This window comes from Seriola aureovittata, chromosome 6 (genome assembly GCF_021018895.1).
Source record: "Seriola aureovittata isolate HTS-2021-v1 ecotype China chromosome 6, ASM2101889v1, whole genome shotgun sequence".
NCBI classification, from domain to species: domain Eukaryota; kingdom Metazoa; phylum Chordata; class Actinopteri; order Carangiformes; family Carangidae; genus Seriola; species Seriola aureovittata.
This window is the reverse complement of record NC_079369.1, coordinates 6,987,777-7,013,097: the sequence shown is the minus strand read 5'-3', so window position 1 is coordinate 7,013,097 and position 25,321 is coordinate 6,987,777. Positions and strand designations below refer to the sequence as shown.

General features: G+C 44.5%; 1 protein-coding gene across 1 annotated transcript; it reads right to left on the bottom strand.

The window, feature by feature from the left end:
- Positions 1–3,220: 3,220 nt before the first annotated feature.
- On the bottom strand, positions 3,221–24,226 carry LOC130171433 (leucine-rich repeat-containing protein 52-like). Its single transcript, XM_056379451.1, is given in 3 exon segments — positions 3,221–11,151; positions 22,873–23,343; positions 23,346–24,226. Coding segments are annotated over 3 exon segments (984 nt in total). The 5' UTR covers positions 23,521–24,226; the 3' UTR covers positions 3,221–10,813.
- Between the last annotated feature and the right edge of the window lie 1,095 nt (positions 24,227–25,321).

Genomic DNA, 25,321 nt, shown 5'->3' with positions numbered 1-25,321 from the left:
ATGTTTGTGTATGTCTTTGGAGAGTCTTTGTGACTGTCAAAACAAGACTCAGAAAATAGTTTATTATGTTGATCCAAATTCCAAAAGGAGTTCAATTACTTGTCTGAAGCTAATGTTTTAATTTGGCATCTCAGTAGAGCGCCAGAATGAAAATTATGACACTTGACTAAGAGAAAAAGAGAAAGCAGAGAGACGAGGAGGAGGAGGGTTTGGGAGGGAGAGAGTAAAAGACATGATGAGACCTCATTAAGGCTACAGTGAAGCGAGCGTGTGAGCGTGCACGCTCATGTGCTGGTGTGTGCAACACAACGAGCATGATCCAGTCATTTTTGCGTATGTGTGTGTCTGTGGGAGTGTGTGTGTGTGTGTGTGTGTGTGTGTGTGTGTGTGTGTGTGTCAGTCAGAGCAGATCTAGGAAGCCCATGGGAGGGTTAAGTAGGGAAACAGAAGAGATTGAGGTGGGAAATTCTCATCAAAAATGTCCAAATCAGGAAAGGTGTCGACAAGAGCCACCCTGCAAGGGGACAGAGGGGAACAGAGGCATCAGAAGGGAGTGTGTGTGTGTGTGTGTGTGTGTGTGTGTGTGTGTGTGTGTGTGTGTGTGTTGTGTGTGTGTGTGTGTGTGTGTGTGTGTGTGTGTGTGTGTGTGTGTGTGTGTGTGCGTGTGCGTGTGCGTGTGTGTGTGTGTGTGTGTGGTGGGGCTCTGTCGGAAGAAACACGGGTCATATGTCTGACATAACGGTGACAGCCATGATGCTGGAGAGGAAGGTAAAATGCAAAAGTAGGAGTAATGGGAGTTACATTACTAAGATTAGCAGATTAAGAGGGGAGGGAGGGGAGCATTTATGTAGATATGCGTCACCATGTGGGGGCTCCATCTCAGGGGTGAGGTCCTGTTGAGAGGGGTGATGTGATGGTGATTGGGGGGGGTGGAGGTGGTGAGTGGGTGGAGGGTGGAGGGGGGAGGGGGGGTCCTTGGGGGCAGTCCTGTGGTAATGAGCTGTTAGTCTCAGAGGAAGACGAGCTCTATTACAGGATCACTGAGCTGCTATTCTGAGGTTTAATCTGAGGCACAGAGGCTGGTTCACCTTCTCATGCCGCTCAGCACAGATCCATGCTCCCCGTTTGACAACCTGCTGAATGTAAAGGGAAAGGGAACATGAACATCTTTGGGTGTGGGTTAGAGAATCAGATCTGGAAAATGTTCCCATGGTGTGTCAGATATGAGTCTTGAATGGAGGATTGCATTCACTGTGGCACACTTTCTGTTTCAGTGTGATGTGATGTGATGTCTCTGTTTCCTCTCACCCTCCTCTCCCCGTCCCTCTGTTTGACCAAAACATTTCCTCTCCAAGTTTAAAGGTTCAGTCCTGGAATATCACATGATAATATAATCAGACTTGGTCTTATTTGTTAAAGGAAACTCAGAGTCACAAAACTGGACCAGGGTTTTTGTACGACATGGGCACTTACAGGCAAGGAGGATTTAATAAAGAATGTTATCGAATCACCAAGTGTTCGTGTGAAGTCACCAACACAGAGGAAAAGTCTGAATATCTCACCTGCTGCTTCTTATTCAACGAATTAACATTTCTTGCGAGTTTCAAAACTTTATGGAGGTGCAATACTAAATAGTTGGAATATCTTTTTAAACATGTAAAGATATTCAAGTAGAAATAATAAGTTACATTTAGAAGAATGTTGACTCAAAATAATATACAGTTTATTATTTACTTTAGATGCAAAATAGGAAAGCTTTAACAAGAAAATTCCATCCATCCATCAATTTTCTGCTGCTTATCTAAGGTCTAGTTACATCACTCACCCTAGCCACGTTTTCCAGCTCCTCCTGGGAGACCCTGAGGCCGTTATAGATATATAATCTCTCCAGCGTGTTCTGGGTCTGGACCAGCCACTGGAATTGTGGAGTAATCTTTTGTTGCTGCTAATGCTGCTCAATTCCGCCTGAAATGGATGGACGACCTGCATCAAAGGAAATTCTAAACAAACCGAGACCGACAGTCACACTCTCAGTCAATTTTCTGCCTGAATGGGAAGCCATGAGTTTGGTAGCTGCAGTTGAAGATACAAAATAAAGCCTCGATAAGGCTCTAGAGCGCACATGGGGATTTGCTCGTGGCCACACTCCATGTATCTGTTTGCATTCTTACTATATTCTAATTCTTGATAGAAATGGTAGAAGGAGAGTGGAAAATGTTGGCCGATTGAAACGCTTCCTGGTCCTCGTTTTTCTGCCTCAGTGTGTGAGTGTGACCTGGTGACACACTGAGCTGTCAGGATCGATTGAGGCTCCTCGGAGCTGGCAGCGGAGACCGGGCCTGGCATTCTGGCATCGGCGTGCCATGTCTGGTCTACCATCCCTCCTTCGGAAGCCCACAGCCACAGTGACGCACCACTTACCACGAGGAGCTGCAGCACACACTGCACACACACACACACACACACTTTGTTCACTTGAACAAACACGTGCAAAAACACACACATTTTACACCATTAGCTGGGCTGCCAGGCTGAACCCTCTCACCTACAGAATATGCAGTATATGGATACACTCTCCTCCTGCGTGTCACTCTCTCTACCTCCCTCTAGCTGTGTTTTTATTATTTTTTTTCCCTCTCCCTCTCTACATTAAGTGCCAAGCGAAGACGGCTCCACTGCAGTATCTGACCCATCCTGGCAGAGGTGAAGTTGGATAATAAAACCGCTGTTCCTGCCAAAAAAGACGAGAGGAGATAAAAGAGGGAGGTAAAGCAAAGGAGAGCAAAAGATAAGACAAATGAGGAGAGAGAGGAAGAAAATAAAATGAGAGAAAACAGGAGAGAGAAGAAATACTGGAGGCATGGAGGAGGCTGAAAATTTTGACAAAGGGAATTAGAGAGGTTGAAAGATAAAGAAAGACATGAAAAAGGGAAGAATTGTAGTTCAGGGGTGACAAGGTTTGCGTTAGGTTGCAGGTGCAGCATTATGCACCTCTTTTCTCTTCCTCTCCCACCCCTCCATCCATCCCATCTCGAGTGCCAGGGCGTTGGTGCAGAGGCTAAATCAATCACCTCTCTGCCCTCCTTCCCTCCGTCCCTCCATCCACACATTGTGCTGACATAGTAGGTGTACTTTTTCACATCACTGTAGGACACAGAAAAGACCCAGAGGAAACACACTTATAAAAAAAGAAAGAAACCACAGTCGTTGGTTAAACATCAGTCTATCATTTTAATAATAGTAAAAGATAAAATGGTACTTAATATAAGTTACTGCAGTTTTTAAATAGCCAGAACCGCTAAGTCATACAGAAGCAAATTCTGTGTAGATTCATACAATAATAGTCTGAGTGTGTTCAGTGTGTGTGTATGTGTGTGTGTTTGTGTGTAGGAGTGTGTAAAGCCAAAGATGAGAGACTAGAAACAGGAGAGCTACGGTAAGTCAGACAACCAAGATTATAGCCCAGTGATCATTAACAGACTGTTGTGTTTGTGTGTGTGTGTGTGTGTGTGTGTGTGTGTGTGTGCATAGACCCCATGTAATATAGGTCAGAGACCCTCAGGTGCGTTGCTGCTGAGCGTGGTGGTTGTGTTTGTGTGTGTGTGTGTGTGTGTGTGTGTGTGTGTGTGTGTGTATGTGTGTTTCTACTGTATAGAAAGTGTGTCACGTTCATATAATTATGAAACATCTGTCTCTATCCTTCTCGTGACCTCTGACCTCTGCGTCTCACTCTGCTAGTTACAATCACGGCATGTTGGAAAAGGCGCTTGTTTGTCACTTTTCACACCTCACACTTCCTTAATTAAAACCACAAGAACTACAACTAGTTCTGGCTCATTTGAAGAGTTTCTTTTAGCTTATACATACAGAAATATACAAATGCTGCCTTCACTTCCAGTTTGAATCATACTATATTGACTTTTCTCGGATGGACAGCGAGACTGACAATGATTGTTTTCTCCTTTACAGTACTGTTACTTACTGACTGGCTTGTTTCACATTTTACAGTCCACTCAGTATTTACTTTTTCCTGGAAAGGTCATGCTTTCAAAGCTCCTCGTTAACACTGAACACTTTTTCTTTTGTTAGACGGCCAGCGTTGAGAAAAAATTACAGTAACTTTATTTGTAAAGTGCTTTGGGGGGGGGCTGTCCACTGCTTGCCCTGATTAACGTCTTCTTTGCAGGAGTCAAACATTCTGGATCTCTTACACGGAGGTGGCGACTGCATAGTTAGCAAGACCAGTGAAAGATACCAGAAATTCCCGTTAAGTCTGACAATTATCCTTTCTACTCTAGCATGGTCGTTTAATGACGGTGTTGTCCTTCATGGTACAATCATCTCCTCTCCTCTCAGGCTCCTCTTAACGCCATTCAAGGGCAAGCAAGCAGAGGGAATCCTGCTGACAGCCACACTCTCCTCTGCTCCCTCACAATGTCATTTACAGAATAGCTTTTATGCTAGAAAGCGTGTATCTCTATGTGTGTGTGTGTGTGTGTGTGTGTGTGTAAGGTCTCAAAGTGGGGTCACGCTGAAAGTGATGCATAAACAGTTGTTGCGTTTTTGACTTTTCACCTCTCCTGCTTCTGTTTGAATATCCCACACGTGTGATTTTCACCTCCTAAGACAAATGAGACGAGAGCGCGACCTTTACCCTGCTGTAGATCGGGACGTATAAAGGAGAATCTAGAGACATGAGCTGCTTCGAAAAGAAGGCTCATCGTTACCCCTGGAAGGCTGTTTTGTGCTCTGTGTGTGTGTGTGTGTGTGTGCAATGATGGGATGTATTATTGACTTATTGCATTAGATGGTCTCTGTGCTTCATGCTCACGCTCTAAGATCGCCCTCAGAGAAATAACGGGATCAGACCGAACACACACACACACACACACACACACACACACACACACACACTCACTCACTTACTCACAAACACGCAGTAGTGGTAGTGTGAACACAAAATGTTTTTTCTCTAGCATTGCTGTTGTGCTTCTGGGGTTTTGTGTTCTTTGTACTGTATACATTTGCCATTCCTGTCTGTCGGTCTACAAGCCAAGTCAGTCACTTTCTCTGTCGATGCGTCCATCTGTCTGTCTGAAAGCCTTCCTGTCTCTCTCACAGGAAGCTCTCAGAAGCTGTAAGATCCAGCAGGAAGAGTTTCGAGGGCCGCGTGAAGGATTAGAGTCCGCTCTCTGCCAGTGGTGTGAGCAGAGCGACTGAGCAGTTGGCAGCACAACTGAAATTGAAGGGAGGAGGGGGGAGGAAAGGAGGAGAAAGTGACTGTGAGCCAAGCAGGTGGGAGCAGGGTGCGAGGACAGTTAAAGAGGGGAGAGAATACATTCACGTGGGCATTCACTGAAGTCATCTATGAGCCTCTGCTTCCCGCTCTAAGCCCCTGACCTGACCTGTATCCCGGTGCCCACTTTCTAGGTATTGCGTGTTTTGTGGTGTGTGTCCACGTGTCACATCTGTGAGTCATATACACATAACAAGACAGACCGCGTCCAATACAGGAAATCGACTTATACAAGTGGACGCAGCGAGGCTCAGGGATGACCGCGGTCCATGAGAGTGTTTTCTCTTTGCTTTGTGTGTGTATGTGTGTGTGTGTGTGTGTGTGGTGTGTGTGTGTGTGTGTGTGTGTGTGTTAGTGTTTGAGAATCTCTGAGATTGCTTTTACCTTCCTCACAGAGTGGAGGGTATCTGTAGAATTGATCTCCAGGCTACTGCAGAAGGTGCAAAATGCACACACACACTTACACACACACACACTTACACACACGTACACACACATGCACCTGCACACACACACAAACACACACACTCACAGTAAGGACAGACAAGTATTGATATAAATGGACGCTTGAAGTAAACTTAAACTTTTAATCCTTAGCTTTGAGTCCCGGTTAATGTGGTGACACCTGTGGTTACCATGGTGACATCAGTACGACCTTCCCTGAACAGCTACTCTGTCAGACATGCAACAGAAGGGCAGCTGGTGTATTGGTACGCTGTATGTTTACAGCACAACCAAACAAGCTCATGTTGTTTTTATAAAGAAGTCAATAATAATTGCAACCTTCACAATAAAAGCCACAAGTTAAATGCTTTTAATGTGAAGCAGCAGCAGGAACCGTTATGTTTGTATTCGCAATAACTTAAATACAGCTCTGACACCTTGTTTTGCTGTATGGGGCTGTATTACACACACGTCTCATTGTATCCCTCCTTTGTGTGAAGGCAAGCTGGACGCAGCAAGTAAATGGCAGACTCTGCCACTAACAATAAAAGCTTCTATATTGACAGGTGATTACAGAATATAAATGGCTATTGCTGACTAAATGAAAGCCTTTAATAGTGTCGTAAATGGGGCTTGTTTTCATGAAAGTCTCAAGGATTAGAACTTTAAGATGATGAATGAATCGAACTACAGATGCTGTTTAATACCCAGAATGAATGTATCTCATGACTTACTATCACCACCGATGTATGAGTAAAAAAAAAAGAAAAGACAATTAAAAGATTTGCAGATGTGTTAGTGGTATGAAAATTCTTACAATATTTAATTGAGTAGTTTTTATTCATGTAAGAATTCCTGTTCTATTACAGCACAAGAATTCAAGTCAGTTTTTTTCAGTATTAACAAGTAAAGTCTTAGAAAACTACTTTTCATCCATTTGTCATCCTTAAATTCTTTATTTCTTATGATTTATGATGTACAAAACTAAAGACAGCTCTAAAAGAAACGACAAACAAAAGACATAGTATCGTGTATATCAGCAGGTATTTTGGAATCTGTATCACTATCAGAACACACACACAGACACACACACACACACACACACACACACACGCACACACACACGCACACATAAAATGAGGACTGTTCAGTCTCTGCAGTTCTGTTGCCTTTGAGGACATCTGCAATCTGCAGCTCTAACAGCGAGCCAACACAGCACCCTGATCTCTGATCAGCAGGCTAATGATGTTTTCTCCTCTGCGTAATAATGTATGGATGGACCACACACACACACACACACACACGCACACACGCACACACACTCACAGTCACACACACACACAAACAAGTGTCAGGACATGACAAGAGGAGGGGAGAAGTTAGAAAGCAGCCCCTCCCATATTCATCATGACTTGCTTACGCCAGCTACATCCAGAACACCGCCCTCGGCAATGATTTTCTGAGCAACAACACAATTTTTTTGAGCTCCTCTGCCACAAAATGTTACGCTTTCCTCCAGCGTACAATAGCTGCAGTGACTCCTCTACATCAACATTCACATCACATCTTCCGGCAAGTCACTAATGTAAATATTTCTCAAAAACGTCTACCCCCCCTCACAGCATATCACACCCTTTGACACCTCCTACATGTGTGCACAAACACACACACACACACAAAACTCAAGCCCTCTTCGTCTTAGATCAATGATATTTTTACTCCGTCCTATGTTCTGTCCTGTGACGAGTTAACACCAGGATGGCACCCCACACACACACACACACACACACACACACACACACCGAACACACACACACACACACACATACACGTATATTTAGATACACACTGCTCACATCCTTTTGGCACACTGACTGACTCCGCTGTCCTCTGACCTACTGTTGGTTGAGGACTGACATTTTCTGTCCGCTAAACGGACTGACATTCAGCCGAGCAAAGTAGCTGTGCTCCTTCCAAACAGGAAGCGTTATGTTTAGGGGTATGTTCAGGTATGTAGCTGTGAGGTCACGCTCACGTAGGTCAAATGTCTTTTTATGAATATGATGTAACCTAAGAAGTATTGACACCAGCAGTCTGCAGGTCCTTTAAAGCCTCTAAGCTTCCCTTTGAACAAATGATCTGATAATGACAGCCTAAAGATTTAACAGATAACTTATAGGTGCAGTGTGTGTGTGTGTGTGTGTGCTGGCATTGTGTGAAAGCTGATAACAGTGTCAGATTGAGGTTGGAGGGGAGGATAAGAGGGTGTAGTGAAGCATGGTAAGAGAGACCAAAACAGGAGTGTTAATGTTCTCGGGCCTGCGTCTCTGACTTTAGCTGTGCCCTTGAGTTTTATTGTGCATGTGGGTGAGTCTGCATGCGTGTGCAAGTGTGTGTGTGAGGGAAAGAGTGAGCAGATTCTTGTGTTTGAGTGAGGGAGGAAGTGTGTGTGACAGATTTTGATTACAAATTACCCTCCTATAATAATATAAAACAAAAAACTGTTATCACTCTTCTGCATCCACCTATAGATATACTGTCATACAGGTGATCATAAACCAAGATGGAAATAACCATAAACATGCACACATGTAAGCACAGACATACTCATTGACACACACACACACACACACACATATACACACACACACACGGTCTGCCAAACCCTCTAGAGAGTTATCATTTAGTCATGCCCATTCATCCAAGGCATTTAAAGCCACTCAGCTCAGAAATTAATAAAAGCCCAACTATCAATCAGTCTTTCAATAAAGCTGCTCAGTACATCAGTCAGGATGAATTCCCGCTTCTGATGGTGACCCCCGCTCTTCCTCCACCCCACCTCTATCCAGAGTTTGTCGTTTATCATCTCTAACTGCCCATCCGTCCCGTGCCGGACGGAGCGGAAGCGGATCAGGATGGAGGAGGATCAGTCTGGGCTCATGAATCACTCGTCCATGCTGCTCACAGAGATACTCTGTGATCGCTCTGCTCCACTTAAACACACACACACACACACACACACACACACACACACACACACACACACGCAGTCACGCATACATGAACATACACACTACTACTACTCCTGAGGCTTACTTCCACACTGACAGCTGGGAAATAGACTGCGGTCTGTATGTGCACGACTGTAACATGAGGTCAGCCGAGCGAGGCTTCCGGTCACATAGTGTACAGTCATTGTTAGCTATATGACTGACTCAATCACCCTGACGCCGTCTTCATGTGCAGCCACCATGAACCTGCCCCACTTCTACAACTACAGCAGGTTTTGAAGACCAAGTAGAGCGGAGTGAGGAACTACCGCAGAGCGGCTTGCAGTGCAGGAAAGCGTGTACACACAGAAACATGAAGATAAACATACACACACACACACTACACAAAAGATATGATACAGTCACATAGTGTCGCTATAGGTAGACTTCGTCTGCCCATCCTTCAAGGCGGATGCAGTGTTTCCCTGTGCCGTGGAAACAGCGTATAAATCATGACATACATGAAGCACGTGACCACAACTCCTCATATTCACATCACACGCAGTGAATGGAGATGCGGCTTTCATTTGTATTTTCTTTTGCTGATTTTCTATTCAGTTAAAATTTGTGCTACATTTGGATGCAAAATTGAATTGAATTAAAAATGGACTACTGATGGGGGTCACCGGGTGTTGCACCTGTAACAACACCCAACAGCGATGTCACAGAGTAGTGACACACTCAGGGTGTTACGCTCCTTCTATATCACAGGAGGGTAAAACCAACTGGAAGTCGGCAAAAACAAGATTTTCAGAGGGGTGTCAAGTTGCTCTTTAAAAGGTGCCCTGTGGAGTTTGCTTGTTAACAAAGACAATTATGTTTACATTCAGAACTTATCACATAAATGCATTTGTTTGTTTCCTTGTAGCCTTTTAACAAAGCTGAGTTTTGAAAGTATGTTGAAACTAACAATCATGTCTGTTAGATGCTACAATGATTCTCCTCTGACTGTCCGTCAGTATCAAAGCAGAAAACCGTCACTGTCTCATACAAGTAGGGCACAAGATACAAACATAAAGGAGACCTACTCACCAAATCATTGCTCAATAGCACCACTAGTATTCAAAAACTCCACAGGGTGCCTTTAAACTTCAAAAGTAACATGTTAATCCCACAAGCAGCTCCAAGTCCCCAAACTGTAAGGTTATATTTGTTATTGCAGTCCATTCTTAGTTTTACATTCACATTATTTTGTCATTGTCTTATCTGTTATGACCCAAAATGTACTTTTGCTTTTTCTGGACAGATTCTGTCTATAAGAGACAACAGTGACTGTTCACTATTTCAAGTGAGTTGCCTTAAGGCATTCAGGAAAAACACATTTTAATACTGATACTTACTAGATTTCCCTTTTTTTTTATTGTAGCAGAGCTAAGGCATCACTCTCTTTGTGACTCCCAGTATCTTCTAATGTATTTGGCATGGATGTAGTCAGTGTGTGTGTGTGTTTGTGTGTGTGTGTGTGTGTGTGTGTTTGTGTGTGTTTGAATGTGTTGCTCACATTGTTATAATTATCATTTTCAGGGTGTTACTCAAGAGCACTTCACATAGTATACAGGTACATCCGCCCAGTCAGAGAATCCAGCTCCATAGAGTATCTGTGCTGAGACAGGCAGTGAGTGTGTGTGTGTGTGTGTGTGTGTGTGTGTGTCTGTGCATGTGTGTGCGTGCATGTGTGTGGGTAGCTGTGTGTATGGGGGTTATTGCTCTCAGTAATCTCAGAGGTCATTCTGTACTCCTGAAGTGAAGGCATAGTCATCCTTATTGCTGTCTCTGTCTGTCTCTCTTTCTCTTTCTCTCTCTCTCTCTCTCTCACACACACACACACACACACACACACACACACACACACACACACACACACTTTCTGTCCAATATGTTAAAGAGCATATTGCGATATCTAACTCAAAGAGAGACAGTCAGATCTTGGTTCGTTGCAGAGCCTTTGGTCTCAGAGTCCTCTCATCACTTCTGTTTCCTCCTCTCTGTCTTTCCTGTTCTCATGTTCTTCCTCATCGGTCTGTCACACCTGCATGCCAGGCTTGCTCAGATCCCCGTTCCCTTGGTTCCCTCCTCCTCCTCCTCCCCCTCCTCCGCCCATCCCTCCTCTATCGTCCTCGTCATCGCTGTCCAGCTCCTCGCTCTTCCGCTTGCTGTAGCGCTCATAGAGCACCATGAGCACGCCCATCACCCAGGCTGACACCGTGCCGGCCGAGAAGATGACGAAGCCGATGGCGATGAAGAAGAGGTAGTCCCAGTAGCCCAGGCCTTGGTGGCAGTCTGCCCGCAGCTGCATGCCGACCTCCGCCAACCGCTGGCCTGCCAGCTCTAGGGGACTGTGGCAAACTGTCTGGCCTTCGTCTGGAGGTGAAGGAGAGAAGAGAGGGGAGATAAGTGAGAGAGACAGGAGATTAGTGAGGAAAGATGTAGTATAAAAGAGAGCAGTGGCAGAGGATGCCCAGTATATATGGTTGAAGATGAAGGGCATCAGATGGAAGAGAAAAAAAACGTAATTACTCTAGAGAAAAAGGTGTACAACGAACAAAAGCCAGGACCCACACACACACACACAAAAAAAAAACACAAGTCGTTAAGAATGCAGTGATAACCTTTGTGATAAATGATCCCAAGAGAAACTATAGATTTCCTCTGAGTAATGTAGGTCTTTGGTGTCTAGGACATAGCAACATTATTATGCTGCGCACACACATGCGCGCTCACACACATGCACCAAAGGACGACTACATTTGACTGCAGGCCTCTGACACATCAACTGTCCCACCCCCTCGTGCACATCACCATCACACAATAACAAATCAGTGTGCAGCAGCGCAGAGATAAGGAGATGAGTGTTTTCCATGACAAAACATCTGCTGTTCATAATGAGGATGATGATAATCAGCCGGGACGACTGTCGACCACACGGAGAGGCTGACATACCAGCAAAAACCAGAGCTTTGAATACAGTGAAGAGCTTATTTATGGCGTCTGATCCTTTGCAACAGAGAGGTCAAAGGCCAAAGTTGGAGTAGCAGCTTCAGTGCTTTGCTCATAAACAGTTGGGTGCTGCTCGACATGCCCTGCTGCATGTTTTCATTCTGCTACAGTGACTTTGCAGCATTAGCATATACAGTACCCTCACGTATTTTAATTAGGATGAATGCAGCGTTCAAGAGAGAAGAGGGTGGGGTGGGGCTGGGGGGGTGGTGTGCTCTGTATGTATCTAATGGTGTGATCAGAGACAAGAGGAGAGCAGGATACAGTATGTGCTGTTTTTCTATCAGCTCATCTGACTTCATCTCTCGTTACCAACGCCGCTAATTCCCATGCTCTTCTTCTCCCACTTTCCTCGCATGCTCAATTTTGCGATCCAAAAGAGAAAGGAGTTCCTTTTTTTTCCAAGCTGGGAACAATGTGAGAGATGAGAAGGCCGAAAGAGAGATAGACAGGCGGATTGGGATGGCACTTTTCAAGAAGGAAGTAAAGGAGCATGAAAAACAGACGGAGTGGGGAAACAAATGCACAGGCGCAGAGAGCATTTCGAAAATATCCGCATGCACACACACAAAGGAAAGTACAGATGAAGTGAGCCTGACCTCAGACGATGAGAGAGGAAGCAAAGGAGAGAAGTGCATCTGGCTGCAGTCCTGCCCTCTGATGGATTAATGCTGTTAACAATGTTAATTAAACTGCACTCATCTACCAATAAAGCCAAAGGTCTGAACATGGAAATGAGGGATGGGGGAAGGATGGTGAGAATAGTTGGATATGATCTATATTTTTGAGACCGCTTGCCAGGGCTTCACAAGAGCAGCAGCAGCAGCATTGGTTTAAGAGAAGAGCGAGAGGAGGCCTGTTGTGAGACGGTGGGTTATGAAACCAAAGTGTTGGCCTCAGAGCTCAGTTTGGTATCTGTACATACAGTACACATCACACAAATGAACCTAATCCCTTTTCACAAGTCCTTAAGTGCATTATTCTTCTAATATCTGATTTAGGCCCGAGATAAACACAGGACAGATTAGTCTGCTGAACAGATTACTTCCACTGTATGTCTGCAAAGGTTAAAAATACTCATTCAGCCTGCTTGGTCTTCTGAAAAGGTTTTACATCCCTGCAGAGGAAAGAGTTCACAACAACAGGGGGTCTGATAAAGTTCACGATCGATACGGACTTATCGATCACCTCACCAGAGGGTGTTGTCTCAGACTTGAGGAGACAATTTGTGCTGATGCTTTTGTCAGGTTACGTTGGGCCTGTCAGAGCAATGGATTGAGACACGATGGTGGTGTGTGTATGAATGTCCTGAGAAGTTAGAACAGGTCAGTATCACACCCAGCGTCTGCAGATTGACTGCGACTGGAACAGATGGTTGTTTTAGTGTGTATGCATCTGTTTGTCTGTGTTCAGCTGACAGCTTTCCCTGTCCAGGTAGAGAACGCAGGTGAGGCCGGGGGACATTAGGTTATTAAGTGAGAAGGCGACATTATGTAAGTCATTATAGTGATTAGTGATGTGCTGCGATTGCTGCAGTTATTCAATAGCAACAGATGAGGTGAGCGAGTAAACACACTCAGCAGACACTTTGTCCTACCCCAGTTTTAACAGTCCCTCAGCAGAGGCTTCCCCAAACTGTCATTTCATATTCCCTCTCACTTTCACTGTTCCAGCACATTTCCTCAAGTGAAAAAGGGAACAAAATATTATTCTATTCTGTCTCTATCTGTGAAATTATGTCAAATGTCTTAATTCAAACACAGGAGAGGATAAATGAGGTGCTAACAACGAGAAATTTTAAAATTATGCACAGGTATCATAAAGCAATGCAGATTCAAATTTGGGACTAATGGGTGATAATTACTTTTGGAAATGTAACAATGAAGCAGGTGCCGTCCTCCATTTAATGTAGAAACGCTCTTTTGTTTCTCCTTTTAGGAAACCGGTTATCCAAAAGTATTGGAGAGTGGCTGCAGAAACCAGAGACGGGTCTCTTTTACCAGCAGGTATTATCAGACTCTATGGCCCCTTCAAGGATTATTATTCTCCACCTTTGGAAGAGTAAGACAAAGCCTAATTTTGCCGAAGAGTTGAACTGAACGATGGAGATCTCTGTGAGATTTGGACTCATTTTCTTATTTATCAAGAAAAGAAATGGAAGTAAATAGTTGTGATATTTTTACTGTGAGAACGTGTTGCCAGTTCTGACTGTTCTGTTATGTGCTCTTTGATAATTTACTGTACATTGTTGTCTTATGTTGCTTTAGCCGTCTTTATATGTTGGAAAAAAAACAAAAAACAAAAACAAAACTTGAATAATATGAACTTCCTTACGCTATCTCTCTCGTTATTTTTTTGGTCTTTCTTTCCCTCCTTGTAAGGCCGATCAGTTGAATGGCCTTCCCTCTGTCACTCTCTGTCACCATCTGTGACGGCCTTGCCTGGCTAGCTGATCCTTTCTGTCTCATTAAGCTTGCTTCCAGTCTGAGTTTCTTGTGTGTGTGTGTGTGTGTGTGTGTGTGTGTGTGTGTGTTGTGTGTGTGTGTGTGTGTGTGTGTGTGGTGAGGTTGCTGTCTATCACTTCTTACAGTACAAGATTCATGGCTGGATGCTGGAACAGTGAGGTGCAATCAGCGACTGTACAAACACATACAACAGCAAACGGGTCCGTCAGGGTATTTGGATCTCATCTGTCCTTCCTCCATCACTGTTTCCTGCACTTTGCCACAGTTCAGACTTTTTTTTACACAGGTCCCGGATGCGTATTACTGCTGCCCGGTGTCCTGTCAAAGAAAAGCACGATGAACGCCAAGACAAATCTCTAAAACAACATTCAACCAGAGTTTGGCAGGTGAAGTTGCAGTTACAAAGCTGCTTCAAGCCCAGGTCAAAATGAAAAACCTTGTCTGTCACCCAAAGGTTGTTGATGTGGAGAAAACGTCTCTGAGTAAAAGATCAATTTTGGAGTTAGAGATGTCGGAAACTTTCTTACAGATCTGTATTAAGGATCAGTATGAACTATATTAATCCTGATCCTTTTCTCAACCATCAGCTCTCACTTTGTCAGTATGTTAGTGACATTTTGGAGGAGTCCCACTTGACAAAGTGCTGCTGCTTCAAGTGCTAAATGTGATATAGACTATATCTTCTTCTGCAAAACAGTGGCTGCTGCAGCTACAATCATGAGCTGATGTTAAAACAAGCTAAATTGCCAAACTATTGTAACTGTAACTGTGGAATCAGTGAACTGACTAAAAAGTGTGTGTTATACTGTAATATTTACCTTAAGTTTGTTTATATGAACGAAACAATTAGCCGCCATAAGCTGCTGGTCATACCAGACCGACCAGGACTGCGGCGATTAAATTAAGCGTATTGGATTGAATAAATGCGCTTAACTTCTGAGGAATTTAACTGATTATTTGTATGTGGAAGACTGCGTAATCTCTTCTTCCAGTAGTTACATAGTCTGGCTTTAATGCAGAGTTGTTTTTATCAAACATACTGTATTTAAATTGTGTGTGCAAATGTCAGATCAGAGCTAAATATTGTCAGATTATATATGAGGACTATAAATAAGGTATAATGTTTCTTTGTCTACCAAACGAGAAAGAAAAAGCTTCTGAATTTCACACTGTAAATATTGTTTTCCATTTGCCATCGATCGTTTGCGGAGAATTCATGACTTCCTCCTGTAATCAGAGGTGAGAGAAAATAATTTGAGCATTATTGAAGAACACAGGACAAGGTGGCAGCCAGGATGATTCAGGCTCCGTTCAGCCTCTCTCCACCGTCTGCTTCTTTGTCACTCAGTGTTTTCTCACTCTTCCCATCACTCAGGCTGGAAAACCACTCAGACATCATTCTGGCAGAATGCCCTTGACATTTTCAGTGTTTGTCCCTGTTTTTCACCAGCACAATTTCTTTCACCGAATCTCGTCTTTATTAATGTATTCCCGGGCATTTTTAGTGAGGGATAATACTCTGGTATGCCAATATTAAAGGCCCAATAATTTAGGGATTCAAATCTCTTTAATTACAGCATCTAAATTAAAGGTACTGGTGTTTTTTTTATCATCTCCAGTTATGACTCTGTGTTTGAGCTATAACAGAGCGGGAAAAACCTCCTCAGCAGATTGTGCATTTCTGTGGCTGCTTATGAGGCACTAATTCAAACAAGATATTTGATTTTTTTTTTTTATGTGATTTTGAAAATCTATCCATAAGATTGTTTAAGTGAGTACTGGTCAACATGAGCTTTAGCTTTGGTACATAGAATTTAAAAACTCATGGATGTGCAGCACTCATAATATTATTCTGTAGAAGGAGACAAGTACCCCAGGAACTAAACACTTAGAGAGAGAGAGAGTGTGTGTGTGTGTGTGTGTGTGTGTGCGCATTTGAACCTCAGAGAGAGAAAATGAAGCAGGGGGAAGACGTGTGTGTCCTCTTTGTTCCTGCAGAGTATCTGCAGCCCTGAAGAATTCACACTTTTTTGCATGCTTGCTGCACTGCAGTTTCCATAATTCTTCACCTTAAATAAGCACTCGCTGGGAAATCCTGCAGCATAAGATAGATGCAGCGTGGCCCCCCACTCTGCCCTCTTTATGAGTTACACTGCTCCGAAACCAGCAAACATTAATCTTTGGCAACAAACATCTCCTCTTGCCCTGCACTTAGACCCCGGTATATGGTAGTTGGACACGATGTCACTATTGTGAAGTTCTCACTTTCTCTTCAACCAGCTGGACGGGAAGGAGAGCACGGTGGTCCCCTGTCTGCCTTCACTGTGCTAAGACCCGTCTTGTTGCAGTGCAGGGCATGATGTCATTGTGTTGTAATATTTACCAGGGTTGTGGTCAGTGACAGTGTGACACTATGCAGGCTGTGTCGTGAAGTATGAAGCCCTGCAGCCCTATAACACACCGCAGGCCAGATGCTGTATGGAAATAAATAGTACTGAAGAAAATAAACAGCTGCAATGAGAGGAATACACACATGTAACACTTAAATTATTTACAGAAATAGGCAAATACAAAGGCACACACTGAAGCTACAACCACACAGTGCATGAGACACTCACAACTTACGCACAAAGGCAGAGTCTCCCGGGAAATGCGAATGAAACTACAGGGTGGTTCAAAAGAGAATGCATAAGTGAGCAACCCAGATAGCACAAATGTTACTGTTTATGTTTGTGTATACATCTGTGAGATTTCACCCTGTGCAGAACCCTGTGTGTGCGTGAGTGAGTGGCTGCCACTGCGACTGGGTGATGCAGTCTCCGTGTCAAATAATCAGTTGGATGGTTTCCAAGCTCGGCACTGACACACTGACAGAGCGCCAGGCTCGTCACCTCCCTGGGTGAGGGGCTAGCGTAGGGGAGAGACGCCACTGAAAAACATTGCAGACTGTTTTATGAACTTTGCTCTGTTTTCCTGCAACCCCCCCCCCCCCCCCCCCCCCCCCTCTGCTGCACGACGCATAAAAGAGCAATGAGCAGCAGAATGACAACAACACCGGTGTGTTTGCACCGTGAACGCAAACATAAGATTAGACGCCTGCGGTTTTGTAGGGTAGCAAAAAGCAGGTATAATTTATGCATTTCACACACATGCATGCATGCGTACAGTATGTTCACATTACACACATACGGTATGAACCTGCGGGGCAAAGAGCATGTCCTGTGAACTGGGAGCAAAGCTATTTATAAGCAGATTAATTATGCCAACGCATGTGGTAATCAGTATGGTTGAGGTCTCATATAGAGGGGGAGGTGGAGGCTATAGACACAGGAATCCCTTCAACCCTCCCCAAATTACAGAGAATTAACCAAAGCCTCCTGTTTAATGTCTGACTACACACTGTGTTTTACATGCAGCCAGACGACTAAACAACCTCACGTGACACCTCTTTAACCAGCAGCCCCTCTGACTTTCCCTGCACAAGGTTTTCAGTCTCTACCAGCTCCTGTGCAGGCGCTCTGCAGCTGACTTTGACTTCCGACCTCCCCGTGGAAGAAGCAGGGTAATGGAAACAGGATCTGAGTTATTATTTATGAATCCATATGTCCATATGATCAAAGGGGCTTTGATGTCCTTGTTCTTGTTGTCAGCAGAGCCCGGTAAGCATTGATTTGGTGTTTTTGCAGATCAAAAGACGTCTGTGAGTAGAAACTGTTAAAAGTTTGGGTACAAAGCTTTTTTAGGTACCTAGGAATTCCAAATGTGATGTGTGAATAAAATATGATTTGTTATTTCATAAATTATTTCCAGATGGATATGAGACTTGGATTGTCCTTACTTGAACATCTCAGATTTCTGCTTTGCCTCTCTAATCTTTTCATTTGTATTCTACAGATTTTCTTATATATCGTCTGTCTCATTTTAAGAATTTTTTTTTTAAAATCAATTAGTGATAAATTTCAATAAGATTTGCATTCTGTCTCAAATTGTGAACTTGGTACGTGACAAAGAAAAGTTTTAATCCAATAAACTCAGTTTGACAGAGACATAGAAGTTTCTCTTTTCAACCTAATTTTAAGGATCCCTAGATATCTTTTAACCTGTAAATGTCCAAAACTGTTCTTATGGGGCGTTTATGATAAATGATGTGAGACTTTTAGGACCCTCCTTCACAGTGAAGCTCAAATAGCTCACCGTTTATCCAGCTAAACGCATCATACTGGGGGTCGGCGAAGACTAAGAATAGCTGACCTTTTCTCCATCACATCCACTAGGGCTGAATAACACACGCCTTCACACTCCTTTCCCTCTCAAATACGGCATTAGTCAGATTACCACCATCCTCCTTTCCATCATTTCTCCGTATGATCCTTTCTTCCTCTAGCAGCGGATGAGTGGAGAGAGAGTGAAGGTCAGATAGCAACAGCTCTCTCTCTCTCCTTTTCCATCTATCGCTCCGTCTTATCAGTCATGCTCTCTTTATCACCTCCCACTTTTTTTATTCCCACTCTGGCATATTAGCATTTATTCTCCCTTCATGTCTCCCCTTCAGCCTTTATCAGTCCATTTCCTCCTTCTTCCACATCCTTCCATTTCACTCCGTTTTGCTCCGTCATCTTCACACTCTCCGCTCTCTTTTCCAATTTTACTCTCTCGTCTTGTATTTTGTTTGGTCGCAGACGCGCGCACACAGCCGTGCACATGGACTCGCACACCTGAGCTGCCTCCCCTCTGCGCCTCAGGTGATCACATCACAAACACACCCACACAAGCATCACATCAATCTTGGTTTCAAGCTCACACCGCGAAATGCACAGGGACATAAAAATACATACAGGCGACGCTACTAAACAAGTAGGCTGGTTGAATTCGATATGCTTCTCCGCACCAGATGGGTCTGAGGAATCGTTCCAGCTGATAAATAATATATCATCTACCTGTATTAAATTGAATCGATGCCTCCTTGTCATAATGAATGTTTTAATGGATTTGAGTGACAGATCTGGGGCACAGACGATTGGTAACTCTTCTATAGTCTGTCTGTTTTTTATTCCCCCTCTCTGTATCCAAAGTCCATCTTAATCTGTTTGCCTAATTTCTCAGCCCTCTCTGCCTCGGCTCATCTTTCTGTCCTCTATCCTTTTGTCACGCTACTTCAGTTGGTCTCTCTGCTCGTCTCATCTCTCAAGTAATCTACGATTCACTTTCATGAAAGACAAATCAAATCCAGTTGCTGTGAAAAACTGGCTTCTTTCTTTTATTCTTCCTTTCTTTGAACCCGTGGCCTCTGTTCCTCTCTCTCTTTTTATGAATATTTAACACTTGCCCTGTGTGTGGCCCTCTGCCTTGGCTCTTTGCCTAAAGTTTGTGCGCTGTCTGGGCCACCAATAAGCAGCCAGAAATACTTTGCCCCAACGCTGGAGCCATAACAGCACCAACTCTGCCAGCCCAGGACAAGCCACTTACATTCTGCGAGTTTAGCCGAGCAACTTGTCGGAATCGACCTACAGCAAGCACAGCAGGTCGTTCAACAAGCTGAAATCCCATTACAACAAGAGAGGAAATGAAGGTACATTCCCCAAGTTCTGATAATTGATAGAGAATATTTAGGTGCTCAGGAAAAGGAAAGTTTGAGTTTTTGGAGCATATTAAGAAAGTATAGATATACGGTGGACAAACTAATGTAAACATTTTATAGAAAATTACTTTTACTACAATATAATGTCATTACAATTACAAATAAACAAGCCCAGGTCAAATAAGGCTTGATACAACCCAGCAGCATTTGTCTACAAGGACTTCTGACATTTAACATGTTTGACATGAGAGTTTTCAAAGCAACATGAGACAGAGAAAAGAACTCCAAAGACACCAGATCACCTTTGACCAAATGAACAGCGGTTACGGGAGCTATTTTTAAGTTTTTCTATTGCTACATAGCATTAGCATTAACCGCTGTTTACTTATTTGTCTTGCCAGGAGCTTCTCCCATTTTTGCATTTACAATATAAGAGGATATATAAGAGCAGCACTACTTCTTCAGGGCAGTCTGGACACTGACTCAGTACCAAAACATAGCGAGACGGGCCGGAGCTAGCCGGTTAGCATGCTAACTTCAGTTAAAGAAAAGAAGTGATAGAAATAGAAGCAAAATGAGTTAGTATTGACCTTGGTTTCCACAACTGGAGACTTCTCTTGGTGAGTAACAGAAGTTTGATGCTGAACTTTCGTGCGGCGTTTCTTCTAGACTGGTAAGTAAACAGAATATTTTGTACTTGACTTATTGTCTCTCTTTCTTCTGGCCAGACATGGCTTAAATGCACCTGCCAACCTCGCTGTTTACCCGAAGCCACACTTTGACTTTAGAGGCTGTCAGAGTCAACCTTTGTCACTGACACATGGCAGGACACAAAAGCAAAGTGGGTGACTTACTAAGACAGAGAAAAACACAAGAAAATGCTTGTGTCAGACATAAACACTGACTCTGAAACAGAAAATGAAAAAGAATTTTATTTAAAAGAGTTTTCTACGATAATCAATATTGTAATTAAAAAACACACCATCAGCAGCAATATCAACGGTTCCAATGATTGAAGATGTTGCACACACACACACACACACACATACACATACACACACACACACACACACACACACTTACTTGCATACACCTGATTCATACTCACACTGAGAGGTAATGACAGCTGGAATCTCTGTACATTGGACTCAAAGCCCTGCAGTCACATCAGAGGCCATGCATGACCAAATAAACACACTACATGCTCTATCACACACACACACAGTGTGTGAGTGTGTGTTGCTGTAATGTGTGTTCCTAAGGAAGTACAGTCCAAACTCCTCTGGTCACATTCATAACTCTTAAAGTGTAATATGTATGACAAATTTAGCTATAATTTCATAGTCACCTGCTGGAATTTAAACCAGCACAGCGGTGTTCATGTTGAATGCACAGTGGCTTGGCTGTGGGTGTTTTGTGTTGTGCCACTTGGGATTCAAAAGCACTTTTCTCCGAGTATTTGTCTGATATTTTTTTTTCTTGCAGAAATGTATTTGTGTGGAAACTGGTGAGGTAAAAAGCAGAGCAGAGTGTGCACATTAAGTATGTGTGAATGTGTGTGTGTGTGTGTGTGCGCGTGTGCGCTCATGCATGTGTGTACTTCAGTGTGATGTGAAAGTGAAGGTGGATAACAAGTTTGGGGAGCATCTGTCTTCAAGTGGCCTTCCTCTCAAGCTCCTTGTCCCTTAATCTCATTCCTGCTCCCCACAGGACCTGGCCCTTAGGGTCTCTCCTAACCTCCAGATCACACACTGACTCACACTCACTGAGTGAGTCACTTGCGTGCACACACACACACACGCACACATGTACACACGTACACACTGTCCTTAACGGGAGCATATGAGTCCAGCTTTTTTGAGCACCATCATTAACCATCTGGACTGAGGGGCCAAAGCATACGGTGGTGGGAGCGCCAGCACACCCAGGTGCATGCTGTGTTTGTGTGTGTGTGTGTGTGTGTGTGTTTGCAGACAGGAAGGGGCAGGCCAAAAAAAAAACAGGTACAAAAGGACACAATCATCCTCTCAGCATTATCTCTGCCCTCAGGACCCAGACGGACGACACAGTGTAAGATCAATTGGATGTAAGCTGACAGATACACACACAGACAACTATAATAAGCAAGACCACATTGTTACAAGACCTAACCCAGTTCACCTGCTTAGAACTAAGCTCAATTAACATTTACAAGCAAAGATCATCTCGGCTTGTCCTCTCTGAGAAGGTCACGAGGCCCGTTTTGGAGATTTCGTGGGTCGGTTTAAATCAATCCTCCACTATTTACAGAAAGGACGGCTGAGGTGGCTGTTGCTTTCCAACTAACTTTCACGCCAGTCTGCTGATTTGCTGGGGTAAACTTGAGACACTACTGAGACATGAAGGGCAGTTTGAGGGGATTGTGATGCAGACAGGAGCAGGGGAGCAAACTCTTCAGATTACTCTGACTCTGAGGTCAAACCATTAGCTCTGGAGTCTTAGTGCGTGCGTGCGTGTGTGTGTGCGTGTGTGTGTGCGCAGAGAGAAAAAACTGCGTCTGACTCTGCATCTGTGCACATGTGGGGGTGCCATGGAAGTGTGTTTGTGCACACATATACACAACATAAAAGGAAAGCGATTGTGCAATAAGTGGCCCACCATCAGGGACTAAACTGACCAAGCTGCCCACAATCAAATTATCTAAATGAGCTGATGTGACAATAACAAATGATAAGACCTTGGAGTGTCTTTGGCTCATAGTCTTATAGCGCACAAACTGTTTGTTTACATGCCAGGAAAATCCCACTTCCAGAGCCAAACAAACAAGAGACCACCTGCAAGAAATCTACCTGCTGCACCTGATCAGGAGCACAGTGTGGGTTTACAGGACACATTCAGACAGGATATTTTTATTATCATTATTATTATTATGAGCTGCCACTGCCAGAACAAGTCTTTTAAGGTAATCTAAACAGTAAATAATCATTTACTCAATCAGTTTTTGACAGTTTAGATCAGCCTAAATGTTCCTGTGTACATCTCTCAGACCCCAACCATCCTCACCTTGGAATTTGAAGCCCTCTATCTGCACCCACAGGCAGAGGTCCTCCGTGTCACAGTCGCACCTCCAGGGGTTGCCGCTGAGCCCCAGAGAGCGCAGAGCAGGCAGGGCGATCAGGCTGCTGATGTTGAGGGCCGTCAGGTTGTTCCGGCTCACATCCAGCACCTGCAGAGCCATGTTCTCCGAGAAGGCATCCGAGTGGATCTCCCCCAGACTCGGGTTATCCGTCAGCCGGAGCATCACCAGAGACGCCAGGGGCCCGAAAGTCCGGTCCTCGATCTGCAGCAGGGTGTTAAAAGACAAGTCCAGGTAAGCGAGTTTGCGCAAGTTCCCGAAGGTGGACTCGGAGATCTCGGTCAGAGAGTTGTTGCTGCAGTCCAGATAGACCAGATCGGACAGGTAGTTGAGCTGCAGCGCCGGCAGGTCCCCGATACGGTTGTTGGAGATGATGAGCTGCCGGGTGGCCAGAGGCAGTCATTGGGGAACTGGGTGAGCTCCTGTCCGGCGCACTGGACCACCAGCTGGTCGTCGCACACGCATCTGTCGGGGCAGCCGGCTGTGAGAGCCGGTGAGGGGGCCACCCCCATCACGAAGATAAAGAGGAAGAGGAGCCGGAGGGATTGGGCGCTGGGCTCGGGCAAGAGACGCATGACGAGGCCGCCCAGAGCGTCATGAACTCGGGCTGAGCTGGACCAGGACTCCCCGGCGCTCTCCGGGCATCCTGCATGGGTCTGAGGAGCTGAGAGAGAGTCGAGATGGCTTCTCTGGGTGACCGGCTGTCGCTGCCTGAAAGCCTGGCTGCTGTTTATATCCAGCCTCTCTTTCTCTTTCTCTCTCAGAAAGACTATCGGTCAGTCACTCACACGCACTCTGGCGCGCCACGCACGTCGCCACAAGACATCATTTCAGAAGGTGACCGAGAGACGCTTATCGCTCTGTGGGTGAGAATCGCGCGGCTTACCGGACTTTGTCCCGCCAGAAAAAAACACGGAACCACTGAACGTTGTCGAACATCCTCTCGGTGACTCATCTTTGTGAATTAGTTGTCGCCGGCGGAGTGCAGTGTTTTAGTTTCCAAACAAATGCCATGACTTGCGCAAAATCCCTGAATCCTGGATGTAGACTCCTCGGAATCTTCTCAGCAGAGACGCAGCCCGCTCACATATGTCCTTGACTGTGTGAGTGTGTGTGTGGGTCTGATGTACCCCACTGTCCGGCAGACCAGAAGCGCTGTGGAGAGTGCGTCCTTCCCTCCACTGCGCTCAGACAGCTCTGTGTGACTGTGGCTCTGTGCTGCGCTGTGGCGATGCTCTCTCGCTCTGCGCTCCCTCCCTCTCCGCCTCACCATCCGCGCTCACACTGCAGCTCTGCACACACAGAAGTGGCTACTGTTTGTGTTGTGTGTGTGTGAGTTCACAAGAGTGTAATTTGCAGTGGTGGTGACGTCACCAGGTGTTGCTCCCTACAAAAGAAAAGAGTCAGACAAACTCAAAGAAGTTAGAGGAGGGTCTCTATCTCTCTCCCTCTCCCTGCGCGCGACTGCGTATGTGTGTGTGTGTGTGTGTGTGTGTGTGTGTGCGCGCGCGTGCATAAAAAACAAGTCACTCTTAATCTTGCCTGAGAGTAGTAGCCTCCTCGCCATGCACAGATTTAACAGGCGTTATCTCATGTGGTCCAGTGGCTAATTTCTCCTCTTCTGTCCCCCAGCTGTTTGTTGACAACATAATGCATTCAAATTGGACTCTGTGCTACTCAGTTATTAATCGCGTTTTTTTGGCATCCTCAAAGTTTAATTTAAGAAGGCAGTGAAGCCACACATTCAGCTGTCTACATCTGTGCGTTTGTCTGCATATTGGAAGGAGGCTGACATGCTGTTGACTGTGGCCACTTGTGTCTCATTACTGTGTCATTCAATAAAAGAAGCAGTTGAAGGTAGACTTTTGAAGTAGTGACAAAATGAAGAAATATTATATCGTTATGCCAAGTGGTGGGATAGTTGTCATCCTAACCAAAGATTTGTCATGCCACCGTGCTATGTGTGTCAGAAATAAGAATTACGCTGGTAAAGAGGTAAAAAAAAATGTTGTGAGCATGATTACTGATCAGTGACCAGCTACACTTTTTGTATACAAGATGCATTTCAAGCCTGTTTCCTGCAGAGGTCACACAGAGGTCATTGGTCTTCAAGTAGCACCTAGTGCTGTTTTCCCAGATTCCATGAAATTCTGATTTAAAGGAACAGCGTGACATGTGGGGACATACATTTCATGGCTTTCTTGCCGGGAGTGAGACGAGGAGATCAACACCAGAATTAAATCTGGCTAAGCTTTGTACTGAAAACTGGGGGGACAACTAACCTGGCTCTTCTCAGCACCTATTTGATTAACACATTATATCTCCTTTATTCGATCCGTACAAATACAGAAGTATAAAAGTGCTGATTTTCCATTT